This window comes from Labrus bergylta, chromosome 16 (assembly GCF_963930695.1).
Source record: "Labrus bergylta chromosome 16, fLabBer1.1, whole genome shotgun sequence".
In the NCBI taxonomy this organism is placed as follows: Eukaryota; Metazoa; Chordata; class Actinopteri; order Labriformes; family Labridae; genus Labrus; species Labrus bergylta.
Window position 1 is genome coordinate 17,326,857 of NC_089210.1, and position 14,905 is coordinate 17,341,761.

Sequence of the window (14,905 nt, forward strand, 5' to 3'; positions counted from 1 at the left end):
TCAGAATAATTTTTAGGTTTGTAATTACCGTAGGCTTCACCACTTGAACGAAAAATCAATACCCACAAACATCCAGACCTCTTAAATCTTCACCAAGGATCCTGGAAAGGACTTTTAAACCAAATGTTAAACAACAACAAATGATTAAATAGACTAATAAAACAATAGTCTTTTCTTTCTCAATGCTGGGTCCTTAAAGCTTGAGAGGGCAGATATAGGTTTGTGTGTGAAGACATGTGCTCCCCTCTTATTGTTGTATGAACTGACAAAACTGCGTCCTGCCGACTCACTCAGCTGTGTATTACTGAGTCTGTGTACGCTCCACTGACACAAATCACCAAAAGACCAGCACAACTAATCCAGAGCAATGCAGTTCAATCACACATAATGTTGACTTTATAAAGACAACACACTCTGATAAGTATGATGTGAGGAATCTTTATGTATTCACAGAACAATAGAGGATTTTTGTTTTACCTGTACATGAGGAAGAATAGCGTGCTATAAACCCAATCAGACTTCCACTGCAGCCGACATCAGTGCAGAAAAAAACGTAGAGAAGCTTGATTGTTCCTGAATATTTATAGATTAATGTTGTGTATCGTGATCCCAAGAAATGCTTTGGGAAACATTTAATTCAGTGCTCATGGAATCGGGTAGAAAATATCATCTGATAACATATCTACATTAACAATATAGCTTCATCTCAAACACACAAGCTGCAATATTCCATTTTGCATATCAAGATGAAAAGTAAGAGATCATCATTTAGGGAAAAAACATGCTTTGGCGATTTACCATGACTGTGATATTTTAGAGCTTGCTCTGTTGCTGAAGATATTCTCTTCTTATGGAAATGTATCAGTCACAGTTTCTCTTTTGAACCTGTAGAGGGAGGTCTATGCAAACTCGTCCTCCCTTATAAACACACCGTCAGTAACTTGAGGCAGATCAATCGGACAGTTCTGAACACTTTTGAAAATCTGAGATCAGACAGCACTGAACAGAGGAATGGGTAAAAGTAGTATCTGGAGTTTATTACTTGTAGTTACTATTCATGGTGAGACAATCCATCCTGCTTTAATACTTTGTGTAAATGTCAAACCTTTTTTTCAAGTGTTGTTGATAATGATCAATATTTCTATGACAACAGGAGTTTGGAGTGAGAACAGACTGGAGCAGTCTCCCTCTGAGGTGAAAAGACCTGGAGAGACAGTGAAGATGTCATGTATCATATCTGGGTTTGACATGACGAGCTTCTATATCCACTGGATCCGACAGAAACCAGGGAGAGCTCTGGAGTGGATTGGGAGGATGGATGCTGGCAACAATGCTGCTAGCTATGCAAGCTCCTTTCAAAGTCGCTTCAGTATGACAGAAGATGTGCCCAGCAGCACTCAGTTCCTCCAGATCCAGACACTGACAGCAGCAGATTCTGCTGTTTACTTCTGTGCTCGTGAAGACACAGTGAGTGAGGACAGTGGAGCAGCTGCACAAAAACCTCCACAGAGAATCAGCAGTGTGATCTCAATCATATCTGTTTTTTCATACCATCATACTAAGAGTTATTGATTTGATTTACCAAGAAAAAGAGGACATGAGAAAAGTCTACAGTGTTCACTGAATTACGTTATTTAAACAGACCCAACATAAATCATAGTGCAAGTGTGAAATCCAGTGCAAGCAAGCAGTTGGCAACATTTGGCAATAGTGGCAAGATCGGAAGAATCCTGGCTGGGCAGAGAAAGTAGAATAAATAATTAGAGCCCGACAGATTAATCAGCCAGCCAATGATGTCGGCCGATATTTCGTTTAATATTAAATATAGATATATAGATATTTACTATTGGTATTGGCTAATGTTATTGCAGATATGTGTTGATATCACTGCAGTTATTCACCAGTCAAATCGCCTTTTAGTTGAGTGTCATTGTATTACACTATCAGTTCTCTTTCACCAGCAGAGGGCGCTCTTTGGATTACAACAAGCATTATTACTCCAAAGAGTCAAGACAAGCACGTCCATGCGCAGTTACTTTTCAGTTCAGTGAGCATCTTGTCTTCATGAAATATCTTTTCCACAAGTGTTATCACTGCATTTGAGGTATAAACAAAATACATTCGTATATATCTATATTATCTATCCAGCTCTACAAACAGAAAATACATTTAAGAAAGATATCGGCCAATATATCAGTACCAGTTTTTTTTCTCTTCCTAATATTGATATCTGTATCGGCCCTGAAAATCACTTATTGCTCAGGTCCTACGAACAATCACAACAACCACAACAGATAATACAGACTTATGGCTACAATGCCAATTATGTGTAATATAAGTGAATATATGATTAAACTTTTATGAATAATTGCAGTCAATCAGGTCTCATATTCTTCTTTTCTCTGTTTACTGTCTGGTCACTGATGGAATTTATTTTCAGTTCCTGTGAGCAGTTTTCTTTAGCTTCTTATTGAACGGACTAAAAGTAATATTCCTATGAAAGTCCTACAAAAGCAAATGAGATGATCTGGAAGAAGATTGTTCTTTTTTTATTCTTTGTAATCTCTTTCACCGCAGGGTGTTTGTCGGGAAAGACGATATAAAGCACTCTGCCAAACTCCACACAAATGATTCATAAGTGATGTTTTGATAGTTAAAAGACAGCAGGAGGATTTATTTTATCAGAAAACACAACTTTTCTCCAGCACGGGACAAGATCAGCATAAAGAGAAGATATGCTGCGTTGACAAATATCAAACACAAATGAAAAGTTCTTCACTGTCAATTTAAGCTAGCAGAGACGAAGGAAAATCTCCTAAAATGAGGTCAACAGTGAAAGTTTCAGAGTCAACACCCTCAAGTAATTCTCTAAATATCAATAATGCTTTCCCTATCCACTCAACACATATTCGTTGCAGTAAAAAGACTTTCACAATCCTTTCAGATGAAAATATGTTTGCATGTTTTCCCAAACTGATTGTTACAAATCTGACACAGAGTACAGGATCAACTCATTTTATGTTCTTCGTGTCTAACCAGCCTTGAAAACTCCATTCATTTAAAAACACATCTAGTGTAGAGAGATGAAGCAGAATCTACTATATTTTTTTTTTTCCAAAGCAACAAACATCAGAGAGTAAGTAAAACACAAGCAAGGATCTAGAAAAGAGGAAGTAACATCTGGTTCAGACTGCACCAGTGAAATGATGTTGAAACTGACGTTGAATCTTCATGCTTTTCATTTTTAGATATGTGAGGTGTGGCAATGCAAATGTTCCCTTTTTCCATTGCTTTTAATCTCCCTGCAACTTGAGAACACACCAATCCAACAACCAGATTTACACACATTTTTACAATGACTTTATCCGGGTGTTTAACGTTTCTCATGCTATCAGTTTCTGGTAAATACACACACATATATAGCCTTGTCTTTGTATGTGTCAGGGTTTGTGTGTGGCTCTGTTCTGATCAGTCTGTTTTTCTCCACAGTGGTGCACAGTCAGACTCTGACTGAGTCTGAACCGGTGGTAAAAAGTCCTGGAGAATCCCACAAACTCACCTGTACGTACACAGGAATATCAGACGGTGATGCACGTATCAGCTGGATCAGACAGGCTGAAGGAAAAGGACTGGAGTGGGTTTCCCACATTTCTGCTCCGAGTGGAAGCACTAAATATTATTCCACGTCAGTCAAGAATCGCTTCACCATATCAAGAGACAACGATGTGGACCAGGTGTATCTGCACATGAACAGCCTGACAGCTGAAGACTCTGCTGTTTATTATTGTGCCAGAGCCCCACAGTGATACAGGAAGTCAGAGAGCTGTACAAAAACTGCTGCAGATGTTACTGTGTCTGACTAATGACTCACTGAAAGTTATGTAAAAAACAAACAAAAAAACAACAGTTTTTGTTTAGATTCACCCTTTTTTTAAACACCATGCCCTGACCCCAAGTTATCCTCCACAGATACAAATTGAAGTAGGAATAGTTCTAACACTAAGAAATGGAGAATGGTAAATGGACTTGAGCTTGTATAGCATTTGTATAGTCTTCTGACTACTAGTGCTTTTACACCCAAGGTCAGACCTACACATTCACACACTGATGGTAGAGGCTGCTATGTGAAGTGACCATCAGTGTTAACTCATCCATTCATACACATTCATACGCCACCAAAGAAGCAGCAGTAGCAACTCAGGTTAAATGTCTTGCCCAAGGACACATAGGCTATGTAGCTGCAGGAGCTGGGGATCAAACCCCAACCTTTCAGTTGAGAGACAGTTTACTCTACCACTAATCCACAGCTGCCATACTCATGACTGATCCCTCCAATTGACTTATGGTCCATGCAAACCTATTATATTAACTTGCAAACTTATTACATTTTTAATTCTCATTACAAAATGTTTGATCATTTGTTTTGATATTTAGACAATAAAATATATTTTTAACAATAGATTCCTAAAATAAAAGATTGTGATGCTTTAGTTTGAGGATTATCATAGATATTAGAAGAATAGGCATCATCTTCTATTCACCATCATCTGAATTCTTGTTTCTCAAATATTCAGATTAATATGCATACATAAACCAAAGTATCACAATGATTCATTATGACAAATTATCAATTATAAGATGAAGAAAATTATAGAATTTAAGTTCAGTGTGATTGTTACCCACTGCTAATAATAAACGTTTCCTGACGCTCCATACAGGAAACAGTGTTTAGTTTTTGTATGAGGCTTTATCACAGTGCTACGTGGGGCACTGTGATATACAGCTGTACAAAAACCTGAGAGCAACAATCTTAAACTATCCTATTTTAAAGATGGACAAAAGGGGACTGGACAAAATATCTCACATTGAACTATAAGGAAACTAACGTGTAATGGTTTTTATAAGCAGATTTTTAGGTAAAAGTTGTTTATTTAGTAGTTTGAAGTCGTAGGTAGTTCATGTATGTAAATGTTATTCTTAGTAAATCTCAACTTTAAAAAGAGTCAAAGACTCAACATGAACATACGCTTATAGGGGGACACTAGAGTTTCCTACAGATCAGGACTTGGTGGTTTTCAAACCTTTAATAAGGTGTTTTTCTGGTTCTTCAGGTTTTTGTTGAAGCATTGAGTTGAGATGTATCACTGTGATGCCTTTGACTACTGGGGTCAAGGGACTGCAGTCACTGTTAATTCAGGTAAGTCACTTTAAAACCTTATTTTTAGTGATTACTATATTTATCTTTTTTTAACTGATTTTTGATGTTTGAGAAGTTGGACCCGGTCGTAATGTTTAGGTTTACAAATAGCAGAATCAGAAAGCAGAGACAGTTGGTTGGTAATGCAGCTGTTTCCTTGAAAGCATTAGAAAACGACTTTCTTGGCATTACAACTCTATGCAGGACAGGGTTTTAAGTAAACATGACTTTGTCTGGATTTTAACTGCTGCTGGGGAGGACCTCAGAATTTTTTCCCCACATTAATATTCACCAACTTTTAATTTTGTGGATATTCACAAGACCTCATACTGTGTGATGAGAGGTAAGACTACCGTTGAGCTGAGATATATTTAAGTTTTCTGTGTGAAAGGTCTCTGTGTGAAAGTATGAAATAAATATAAAGTAAATCTCAGGAAAATTGACCTTCATGGGACTTTATTTTCGCAATGAAGATTAAATTGTTGATCGTTGATATTGAGAGCATAGCTCATGAAATAACTTTCTCCCACAAATTGGCAACTATTAAACAATAGGCTTACATAAATATTCTAAATACTCATTTAATACATTATATATACAAATTATATTATTATCATGACATCTTAAGGTTTTGCTTATGTGAGGTTCTTTCATTAGTATGTTCACCTCCAATCCGTTGACTGGTGTTGACCAGACAAACAAAAATAAGATGTATGTTAGATTTTCTCATATTGTTTTCAAAATATTGTCTTATATTTGTTTACTGTGCAAGCTGGCTAAATAAATTCAAAAAGTTGAAAGGTGTGAGGATTTCTGGAATCAACGTTATCTACATTTTATTTAATCAGTAACCGTTTCTTTATTAAGTACAATTTAAAAATATATATATATTATTCAAACATTTTTTTCTGACAAGGATACGGGTTTAAGGAATGGGTTTTCATAATACCTCCATTTTCCGTCTATTAAAGACAATCTGGTATCCACGATTATGTGAGTTTTAATAAAGATGGAAAATTAATTTTTAATACTTTATAGACTGAATAAATAAAATATTGGGGGGAAAAATTGCCGCTTAAAACTAAACATCAAAATAATGTAAAACAATGAGATAGTTATGAGATAGGGGCGGGCAGTAGCTCAGTCTGTAGGGACTTTGGTTGGGAAGCGGAGGGTCAGCAGCTCATTCCCCCTCACTCTGACTATTTGATTGATTGATCTAACATAGAGCACTTTGGGTCTGCCTTTTGTTATTCTGTCATTAAAATATAAAATCTATTTTGTTTGCATTTAAAAAAGGCAGTTGTGATAATAATCAGTAATTTCTATTAATTTGGCTTTATAAAATCTTTTCTAAAGGAACTGCACCGACTCTGTTCCCTGTGGTTCAATGCGGCTCTGGGACTGGAAATCAAATCACTGTTGGTTGTCTGGCTCATGACTTCATCCCAAAGAGTACTTTCCAGTGGACGGATGACAGCGGGACCAGTTTACCTTCTGTACAATATTCTACAACTGTCAATGACAACAAATTCACAGGTCTTAGTCTGGCCCGAGTATCCAAATCTGACTGGGATTCAGGGAACTCTTTTAACTGTTCTATGACGTATCCTGGAGGATCCAAAAGTGTCAACTTGCAAGGTGATTTTTAACCTTTTATTTCATCCATATACATTTTCTTGTTTTTAGCATTTATTTATTTAAGTTTTACATTTAGCCCCAAGATTCTAATACAATGTATTTCTGATGAAATCTAAAAATATTTCCCTCTCTCCTTCCTTTCCCACCTACAAATTGAAAAGACAACACACTCCCTCCAAAGATAACGTTGGTATCGGTGCCAAGAGAAGACATTCGGGCTCTGATGTGTTCAATTTATGATTTTTACCCCGAAAAATTGACAGTAAAATGGAAGAAAAATGAAATAGAAGAAACTGGCTTCACTACTTGGCCCCCCAAATCATTCAGGAACACGTTTTCAGCTGTCAGTGTTCTGAATGTGAAGAACACAGACTGGGACAGTAAAGCCGTGTACACATGTGAGGTGACACACAAAGGCAAATTATATATGAAGAAGGCCTCAAAAGGTACAAGTCTAATACAATGCTATCCTAATACTGCTGTTTATTTATTACAACTAAACTGTAAACAATAATACAGTATCAAGGTGATACGAGATGAATTCCTCTAACTCTCTTTTTTTGTAGCTGCTGTCACATTGGCCCTTAACCAACCAAGTCCCAAAGAATTGTTCAACAACAACCAGGCAAAGTTGGACTGTATCGTTTCTGGACAAGACAGTAGTGTTGTAAACGACATGAGAATAACTTGGCAAATTAATGAACACAATGTGTCTGATGCCATTACTTCGACGCCAAATTCCAGAAATGGTCAACACAGCAAAATCAGTACGTTGACTCAGAGTCTCTCAGAGTGGCAGACAGTCAACAAAGTGAGATGTTCTGCCATGAGAGACAATATGACACCAGTAATTCAAGACCTGACTGTCCATAAAGGAGGTACAGTATGTTACTTACACGTGAATATAAATCCTGTAAATGAACGTCCTTCTCTAAATCAAATGTCTCTTTCAGATTGGAAGAAAACAAAAGTGACCGTCCACGTCCTCCCAGAGGAGGAAATCAGCAAAGGAAACGAGGTCACTCTAGTGTGCCTGGTCTCCAGTCTTGAACAGCAGGATTACTACATCGCCTGGTCTGAGTACATTGGACAAAAGACTGGAAACTATGTTGATGGCATTAACTTCCCACCTCAGAAGACCCAACAAGGCTACTCAGTAACAAGTGTTTACTACACAACCAAGGACAAGTGGAACAACCACATGTACACGTGCAACGTCTGGCCTGCTGGCAGCAATAGTTCCATGAATCCACAGGCAGTGTCTAAGGCCCAGGGTAACTCCTTAGAATGTGACATACAGAAGACTTAGCTCTAAATGTTGTTTTTTTTAGTGCTCATGTGTTCTGCTGTCTGTGTTTGCAAACCGTGTGATGTTAAAACGTGCACCCTGTGATGTCACCAGTGTCTGTCATTGTAAAAAACAACATCCATGTCTCAATTTTGTTCTGTTTGTCATAAAATGGTGTTTTAATCTGTCTTTGTCAAGTGCTCTAACAGCCTGATATGTGTGCTGAGTGTTTCAAATAAATGTTGCATTGAGAAAAAGTTTGTTACATATTCATGAATGAATTATAACATCAAACAAATTGAAGAACAAGCACAAAACAGCAAGGGATTTTATGTTGCTGTTTCACTATGCAACATGAGAAATTACCATATAACATGTCAAAGAGAGAGAAACACTCGTGTATATGCACTATTCCATAACGTACAAAGACTATGTTAAGATACACAGACACACACACAGACACCTCTCATCTAACCACCTCTTATATTTTCCTTCAGAGTCAAAAGTGAGTTGGGGTGAATACAATATACATGATGCCGTTGAAGAGGATGAGTTCAGCAGCTTGTGGTCCACAGCCGCCTCTTTCATATTCCTCTTCATAGCCTCTCTCTTCTACAGCATGATAATCAGCCTAGTCAAGGTAAACGTAAAGGCTTTTTCTGCACATTAGTTTTACTGAGTTATACAGTATGTTGTATTATAGTTTTACTATCATTGGAAGGTATGAAATCAATGTCAGTGATGTAAGCGATATAAATACTACTTACAAACTCATGAGCATAATTTTTTCTGCGCGTGTAAAAACTTCTTCGGATCTTCACAGACCAGAATGTGCAGGATATGAAAAGACACGACACAGTTAGATGAATCTATTTGTACATGTGATGGATTGCAAACCCTTCTGGTTCAGATGTATTTCAAATGAATCTACCCGTTAAGCTAAAGGAAATTTGACATGTTAAAAAAAAGGCTGTGAAGTTTACCTTCTGAGTGGAGAATTTAATGTGGTTGATTGAACTAATTCAAAGGTAGATTACTTTAAAATGCAAAAAAGGCCTGTGTCCATTAACGCCTATTTTATTTGTACTGGCAGCGTTCACAACCTCAATTTCAGAGCTGCTCTCACTGAGCTCTCACGACGCTCACTGTTGCTAGGCTCAAGGCACTACTGCGTCTGTCTGTAGTGACCATAAGGTCTGTTTTAAAATGCTTTGTATGTCTAATATGAACTTTGATTCAAGAAAATATCACCAAGGAAACGTAAAAACGCTGTAAATGAATCATATTCTTGTACAAGCAGCAGACTTTTCAAATCACGCCTCTGTTCAGCAATGTGTCATTGACAAGTTAAATGAATGTATTTTTTAATATTGTTTTCCTTTATTTTTCAGATAAGGAGTCAATAAGGGATGGAACGGATGCACAACACAGACAAGCAAATTTGTGATTTTTGGTATTTCATTTTAATCTAGTTTTAAAAACATGAACATAATCCACAAACTACTGTATATTGTAATTTCAAAAATGTCATATATGATGTTTAAAAATCCTATTAAAGTGTATTTTCTGTAACCTAAACCCATGGTTCTCATGTCTTTACATTTCAGGGAAGCTTGTACATAATGTTTTAATATCTGTAAATTGTTCTATGTCCTTCTTCTCTCTTATGAAATGTGTGTGTGTGTGTGTGTGTGTGTGTGTGTGTGTGTGTGTGTGTGTGTGTGTGTGTGTGTGTGTGTGTGTGACTGGTTGATTTGTATTTTGCTGTTGCCATCATCTGCCCAGGGACAACAGATAGAAATTAGCTAGCTAGCTAAATCTGGTACAAAGCATCTCTTCTCTTCTGAGACTAATGTTTTTTTTTGTACACTGTCCCTGATTCAAATAAACGATTATATATAAATATATATATATATCTCATGCGCCTTTTTAAAAAAAACATCCCACTTTAAGAATAGGGGGATAGCATTTTGATACAGGCAACACAAAATAAAATGTCTAATTTTATTGTGTCAGTAAGTAATGTTGAGTATTTTAGTTCAAATAAATGGTACTTATTGCTTAAAATGAGGATGGACAATGTTTTACCTCACCATAATAGGCCCACCAGTGCGGCTAGGCCCCAGAAAGCTTTCCCTTTTCCCCTCATTATGGGCGGCCTTGACTATAAATGATGGTGGGCCTGTTTTGAAAAGCTTTTGAGGAATCGAAGAACATCAAAAATAACTCCACATCAAGTCGATCTTTGCAAATGTCTTTTATCAGTTAAGCTCAGATGGGTTTTCTAGTTTCCTGGCCTTGCTAAAAATATCATCTTTAGAGAGTCACTTCCCCCTTCTCTGTGCACCTCTGGGACCACACCTGTGGCACTGAAACTTTGTAGAAACTGTCTGAGCTACAAATAAACTTCCTCAAGTGAGAGACTCGTATGCCACTGCATACATTTGCAAACCAGTTTGTATCCAAGCATGAAGAAGCAAACATGCACACTGTAGACACCGCCCACCAGCACAACTCTACAGAAAAGTGTTGGCGGCTGTGGCTCATTTGGTCGAGTCGATCGTCTCTAAACAAGAAGGTGGGGGGTTCCATCACCAGCTCCTGCAGCTACATGTCTGATGTGTCCCTGGGCAAGACACTTAACACCAAGTTGCGCCCGCTGCTTCGTTGGTGGTGTGTGAATGTGTATGAATGGGATTAGTTACTGATGGACATCAGTACCATCAGTGTGTGAATGTGTAGGTGTGACCTGCGGTGTAAAAGCGCTTATAGCTTATATCAACCCTCGTTGTTTTTTATCTCTTCTTATTGTTTCTTTCTCTTTTAGTTGTTAATTTATCTTCTTACATTCTTTTTGAAAACCGAACAAGGATGCAATCTAAAAAAAAAAAGTAATTTAGTTTAAGGCTGGTAACATGAGATAACATTAACTGACAAAACTTTTCTGTCCAACAGACAATTCCAACCAAAGAACAGTTTCTACACAAAACAAACAATGTCAAACATCAATCAAAAGTTCACACTGTGGCTTGTTCAGTGAGGCCTTTTGTTCAGGGCATCTTTAACAGCAGGGATCAGGCTTTTCCAAAGGCAAGCCGTTCTGCACCTCAGTGCTCTGTACCTCCGACCCGAGGGAAGTGGGTTGAGGTTGGTGTTTAGTGGATATGTGATGTCCTGTTGTACTGAAGTTGCAATGCGTGTTATGGCCCCTGTTGTTGAGTTCTGTTAGGCTGGGTTTGGGGAGATTATTCTGGCAGCTGTGGCTGTGATGCTTCACGTGCATGCTGCCTTATAAAGTTGACCAAAGTAAGCAAAGACTGCCATCTAGTGGCAAACACATAAAATGATCTGTTGTCTTGATGCAGTTAACCTAAAAAGGTAAAAGGTATTCAAACCACCACTATGTGAGATCTTGTAACATTGTGTGACATTTTTAGATTTGACACATTCATGGGACTTTATAGTAAGTATAAAAACATTAAAAAGACATCTTGTGCAAAAAGCAGTTTAGGCAGAAGGCACAGAGCAAGAAAATATTCCAAACTGAACTGCAGCAACTCGAGTCTTCTGTTATAAAATGTTCAGCTTTTGATAAAAGTTAGGGTCCACCTTTTTCTTGATGAATCTCCTTAAAAAACAGGCTTTAAGAAAATGAACACAATGAAGTTTGAAATATTAGATTAAACAAGCAGAGAATTGCTCACTCCTCTACTTTTTTATTTTTTTAATATGTTAAGTGATCTATTTCTACTATCTATTACATTTTAACATTTTCATTAGAAAACTGAGAGGTCTCTTAGGTATGGAAATACTTTGTCATGTACTCTAGTCACTGTAGTTATTGGTGTAAGTTGGGGCTAAGAAACAGTGTTACACACTATAACATTACTAAATATAGAAGTTGAATCCATACGAATCCAATTAATTGTACAGTCAGCAAAGCTCCAGATAAATCAAAAATTAGATCAGATTGGCAAACAGAAGGTTTAGTAAAATGTTACTGCTAATTATGACAGTGCAAACATGCTTTAGGGAGCTTTTCAGAAAGACAGTGCAAAATGTTGACAGAAGGATAGTGTAATATGCAGAACCTGTGGCAATAGTAGGCTTACCGGCTCAACATCACGAAAATACTAATCTTTAAACTGCCATACTGTGTGCATGTGTTCAAATGTGTGTGGACAAGCTGATAAACTGAATTTAATTTCTCTTAAATTGTTTATTTTCCTTCGTCTACTGCAAACTGCCTGTAGTTGCTGATTTTTTTATTCTGTGTAATTGTTCAATATAACTTGGAATTTGCAATTGGATGGAGTCCAAGGAAAATTTCCCCAAGTATATCTTGTGTTATCTTATTACATAACATAAGTGTTCATGTAGAAGATTTTGCTCTGACTTGACATTCCATTGACCAATCAAAGTCAGCATATGTCACTTATTAAATCTAATTCAGTTTAATACATTGCCCTGCGATATAATCCTTGGTTTTCTACAGACCCTGTGCCACTGCGTAAATTGCTGTGAAAATAAAGCATTCATGTTGTATGTCTTTACTTTTTATTATATTCTGTTCCCCCATGTAGGTGTGTTTCATGTATCAATTTTCAATCACCTAACATGTTTAATTTTAGTTTTATGAAAATACTTTAGTGTGTGCACAGTCACATTCTGAGGTTAAAAACATATTTGATAAATTATTTTGCTGTTCTTTTTAAACTACTTGACTCTTCATTAATGATTGACTTAGTTCAATTATCTTTCCTAATAATTTCAGTTTTCTGGTGTATTTTAAGGAGGTGTTCGCATATCCATCTATCCATCTATTTTTCAGTTTTCAGGGATAAAATCCACGTGTCTTTGCTGGCAAAGTAGTGTGCAGATATTCACTATGATAAGAACTGATCACGTTTCGTTCTCTGGCAGTTTTAACGTTCAGAATTAAATAGTTATCCCTAACATTGAGAAATGTAATTTAATGAAAAGCACAATGGTAATAAAAATCCTTATAATAGTTTTGCATTATTTGAATGATTAGAACCAGAGCGGTTGCTTTGTGTACTGCAGTAAAGGATGAGGCAGCCACCCTGTGTCTTGAAGGTTTTTGTGTTGTGGTGTTTCACTGTGTACACTGGGGGCCACAGTGTTTCACACCAATACAAAAACCTCTCAACAGACACAAACAGTCTTTTTCTTGTAAAAAGAATGATGTATTTAAAGACCATATATAACCCTGAGAGGCTTTGGCTTCAGCAAAATACAGTCATCCTACAGAATGAAAAAAAAAAGAAGAAATATATCCTTACAAGTCTAAATGAACAGCTAAATGATGCTTAAGGTAAGTGATAACATATGATGAAATTTAAAAACTAGATCAGAAGAAAATGTGCACGGTGTATATGGAGAAAGTGAGTCTGCAGGGTGGAGTTTTTGAACTGAGTCATATCACAGTGCATTATAACAACCACAGTGATGCACCCTGTGACAAAAACCTAACAACTCAACGTACCAGACCTTGATTTGGATTTATCCTGTGTGCAATTTTTTTTTAAACCTAGATTCATATTTAATCTTCTTTGTGATTGTTAACGCTTTATTTGAGTGATCTTTACATTTTCATTTTTAATGTCTCTTTTTCCGTTTGTCATGATGCTCTGCATGTCGTGTGTGAAGCACCTTGAACGGCCTTATTGCTGAAATGTGCGTGTACTGAATATAACAACTGGCCGAGCAGCTGTCCAGGTAAAGCATAAAGTGAGTACCCTGAACGTCTTAACAGAGTTTTATCGAAAAACATTAAATTGTTGAATTGAGAATTTGATGCCAGAACTAATGTTAGGTATATAGACGGACCACAAGACAAACATTCCCATCACTGCAGCCATGCCCCTAATCAGGCTTAAAAGAGAAACATAGAATCATTTGGTTCAAAGAGTATACTAAAATGTCTAGATTGCTCCTGATGCTTAAATTGAATGAATTGGAAAAAAGAAGAACTAACAATGCAAAATATCAGACACAGGTTTTTGTATGAGTGTGTGGCACTGTGTATGGGGGGAGCCACAGTGACTTACAGTAATACAAAAACCTGTTCATGCACGGAGTTGAAGCACAGAAGTGATACTCAGGAGAGGACGGGAAAAAACAAATTGTGTGTGTAAATCCAAAAACAGAGCATCTTAGACGAGCCTTCTTTCCCACTGTCAATTAGTATCAACAAAGATCATTTTCACATACTGACTAGCAATTTGACAACTCCTTTGCGTAGTGTTGTACTACTTGAAATTGGTCTTGGTCTCAAGACTGGTCTCAAGACCACTTTTTTGAAGATTTCTATCTCGTCTCGGAATCAAAATATTTTTAATTCGGCCATGTCTCGGTCTCAGACTCGGCGGTCTCCAGATTTTAAATATAAGAACAGTCAAGACCACCACTGATAGGCTTCTTTCTCACGTCATTACTGTTATTAGAAGGAAAGCATAGGGTTAGGGCTGAAATGACTGACATCACAGCACAAAAAAACAAACCACACACACACACACATCTAACATATCAACATCCAAAGTGCAATCAAAGAGTCCTGAGTGAGTGAAGCTTGTAAGCCATAACAAAAGATGCATGACAGATTAGCAATAAATAATGCTAAAAAAAATCTACAGTTGGAAAATAATAAACATTCAAGTTAACATGTGGGATATCTTAAAAACATGATAAATAGGTGAATGAATAGGTTTAAGAAAGGTTAAAAAGAGTGGTGTTAAAAAAAAAAAAAGATCAGCCTT

At 36.9% G+C, this 14,905-nt stretch overlaps 1 long non-coding RNA gene and 1 gene segment (V, D, J or C); both read left to right on the plus strand.

The window, feature by feature from the left end:
- The first annotated feature begins 5,121 nt into the window (after window positions 1–5,121).
- On the plus strand, window positions 5,122–10,033 carry LOC110006112 (immunoglobulin heavy constant mu-like). The segment is given in 7 exon segments: window positions 5,122–5,197; window positions 6,557–6,838; window positions 7,000–7,284; window positions 7,405–7,716; window positions 7,792–8,112; window positions 8,624–8,766; window positions 9,518–10,033. Coding segments are annotated over 7 exon segments (1,419 nt in total).
- A 3,002-nt stretch (window positions 10,034–13,035) lies between these two features.
- LOC136182995 (uncharacterized) lies at window positions 13,036–14,905 on the plus strand. The gene is made up of 2 exons (XR_010668839.1): window positions 13,036–13,461; window positions 13,797–14,905. It is a non-coding gene; the product is annotated as an uncharacterized lncRNA (long non-coding RNA).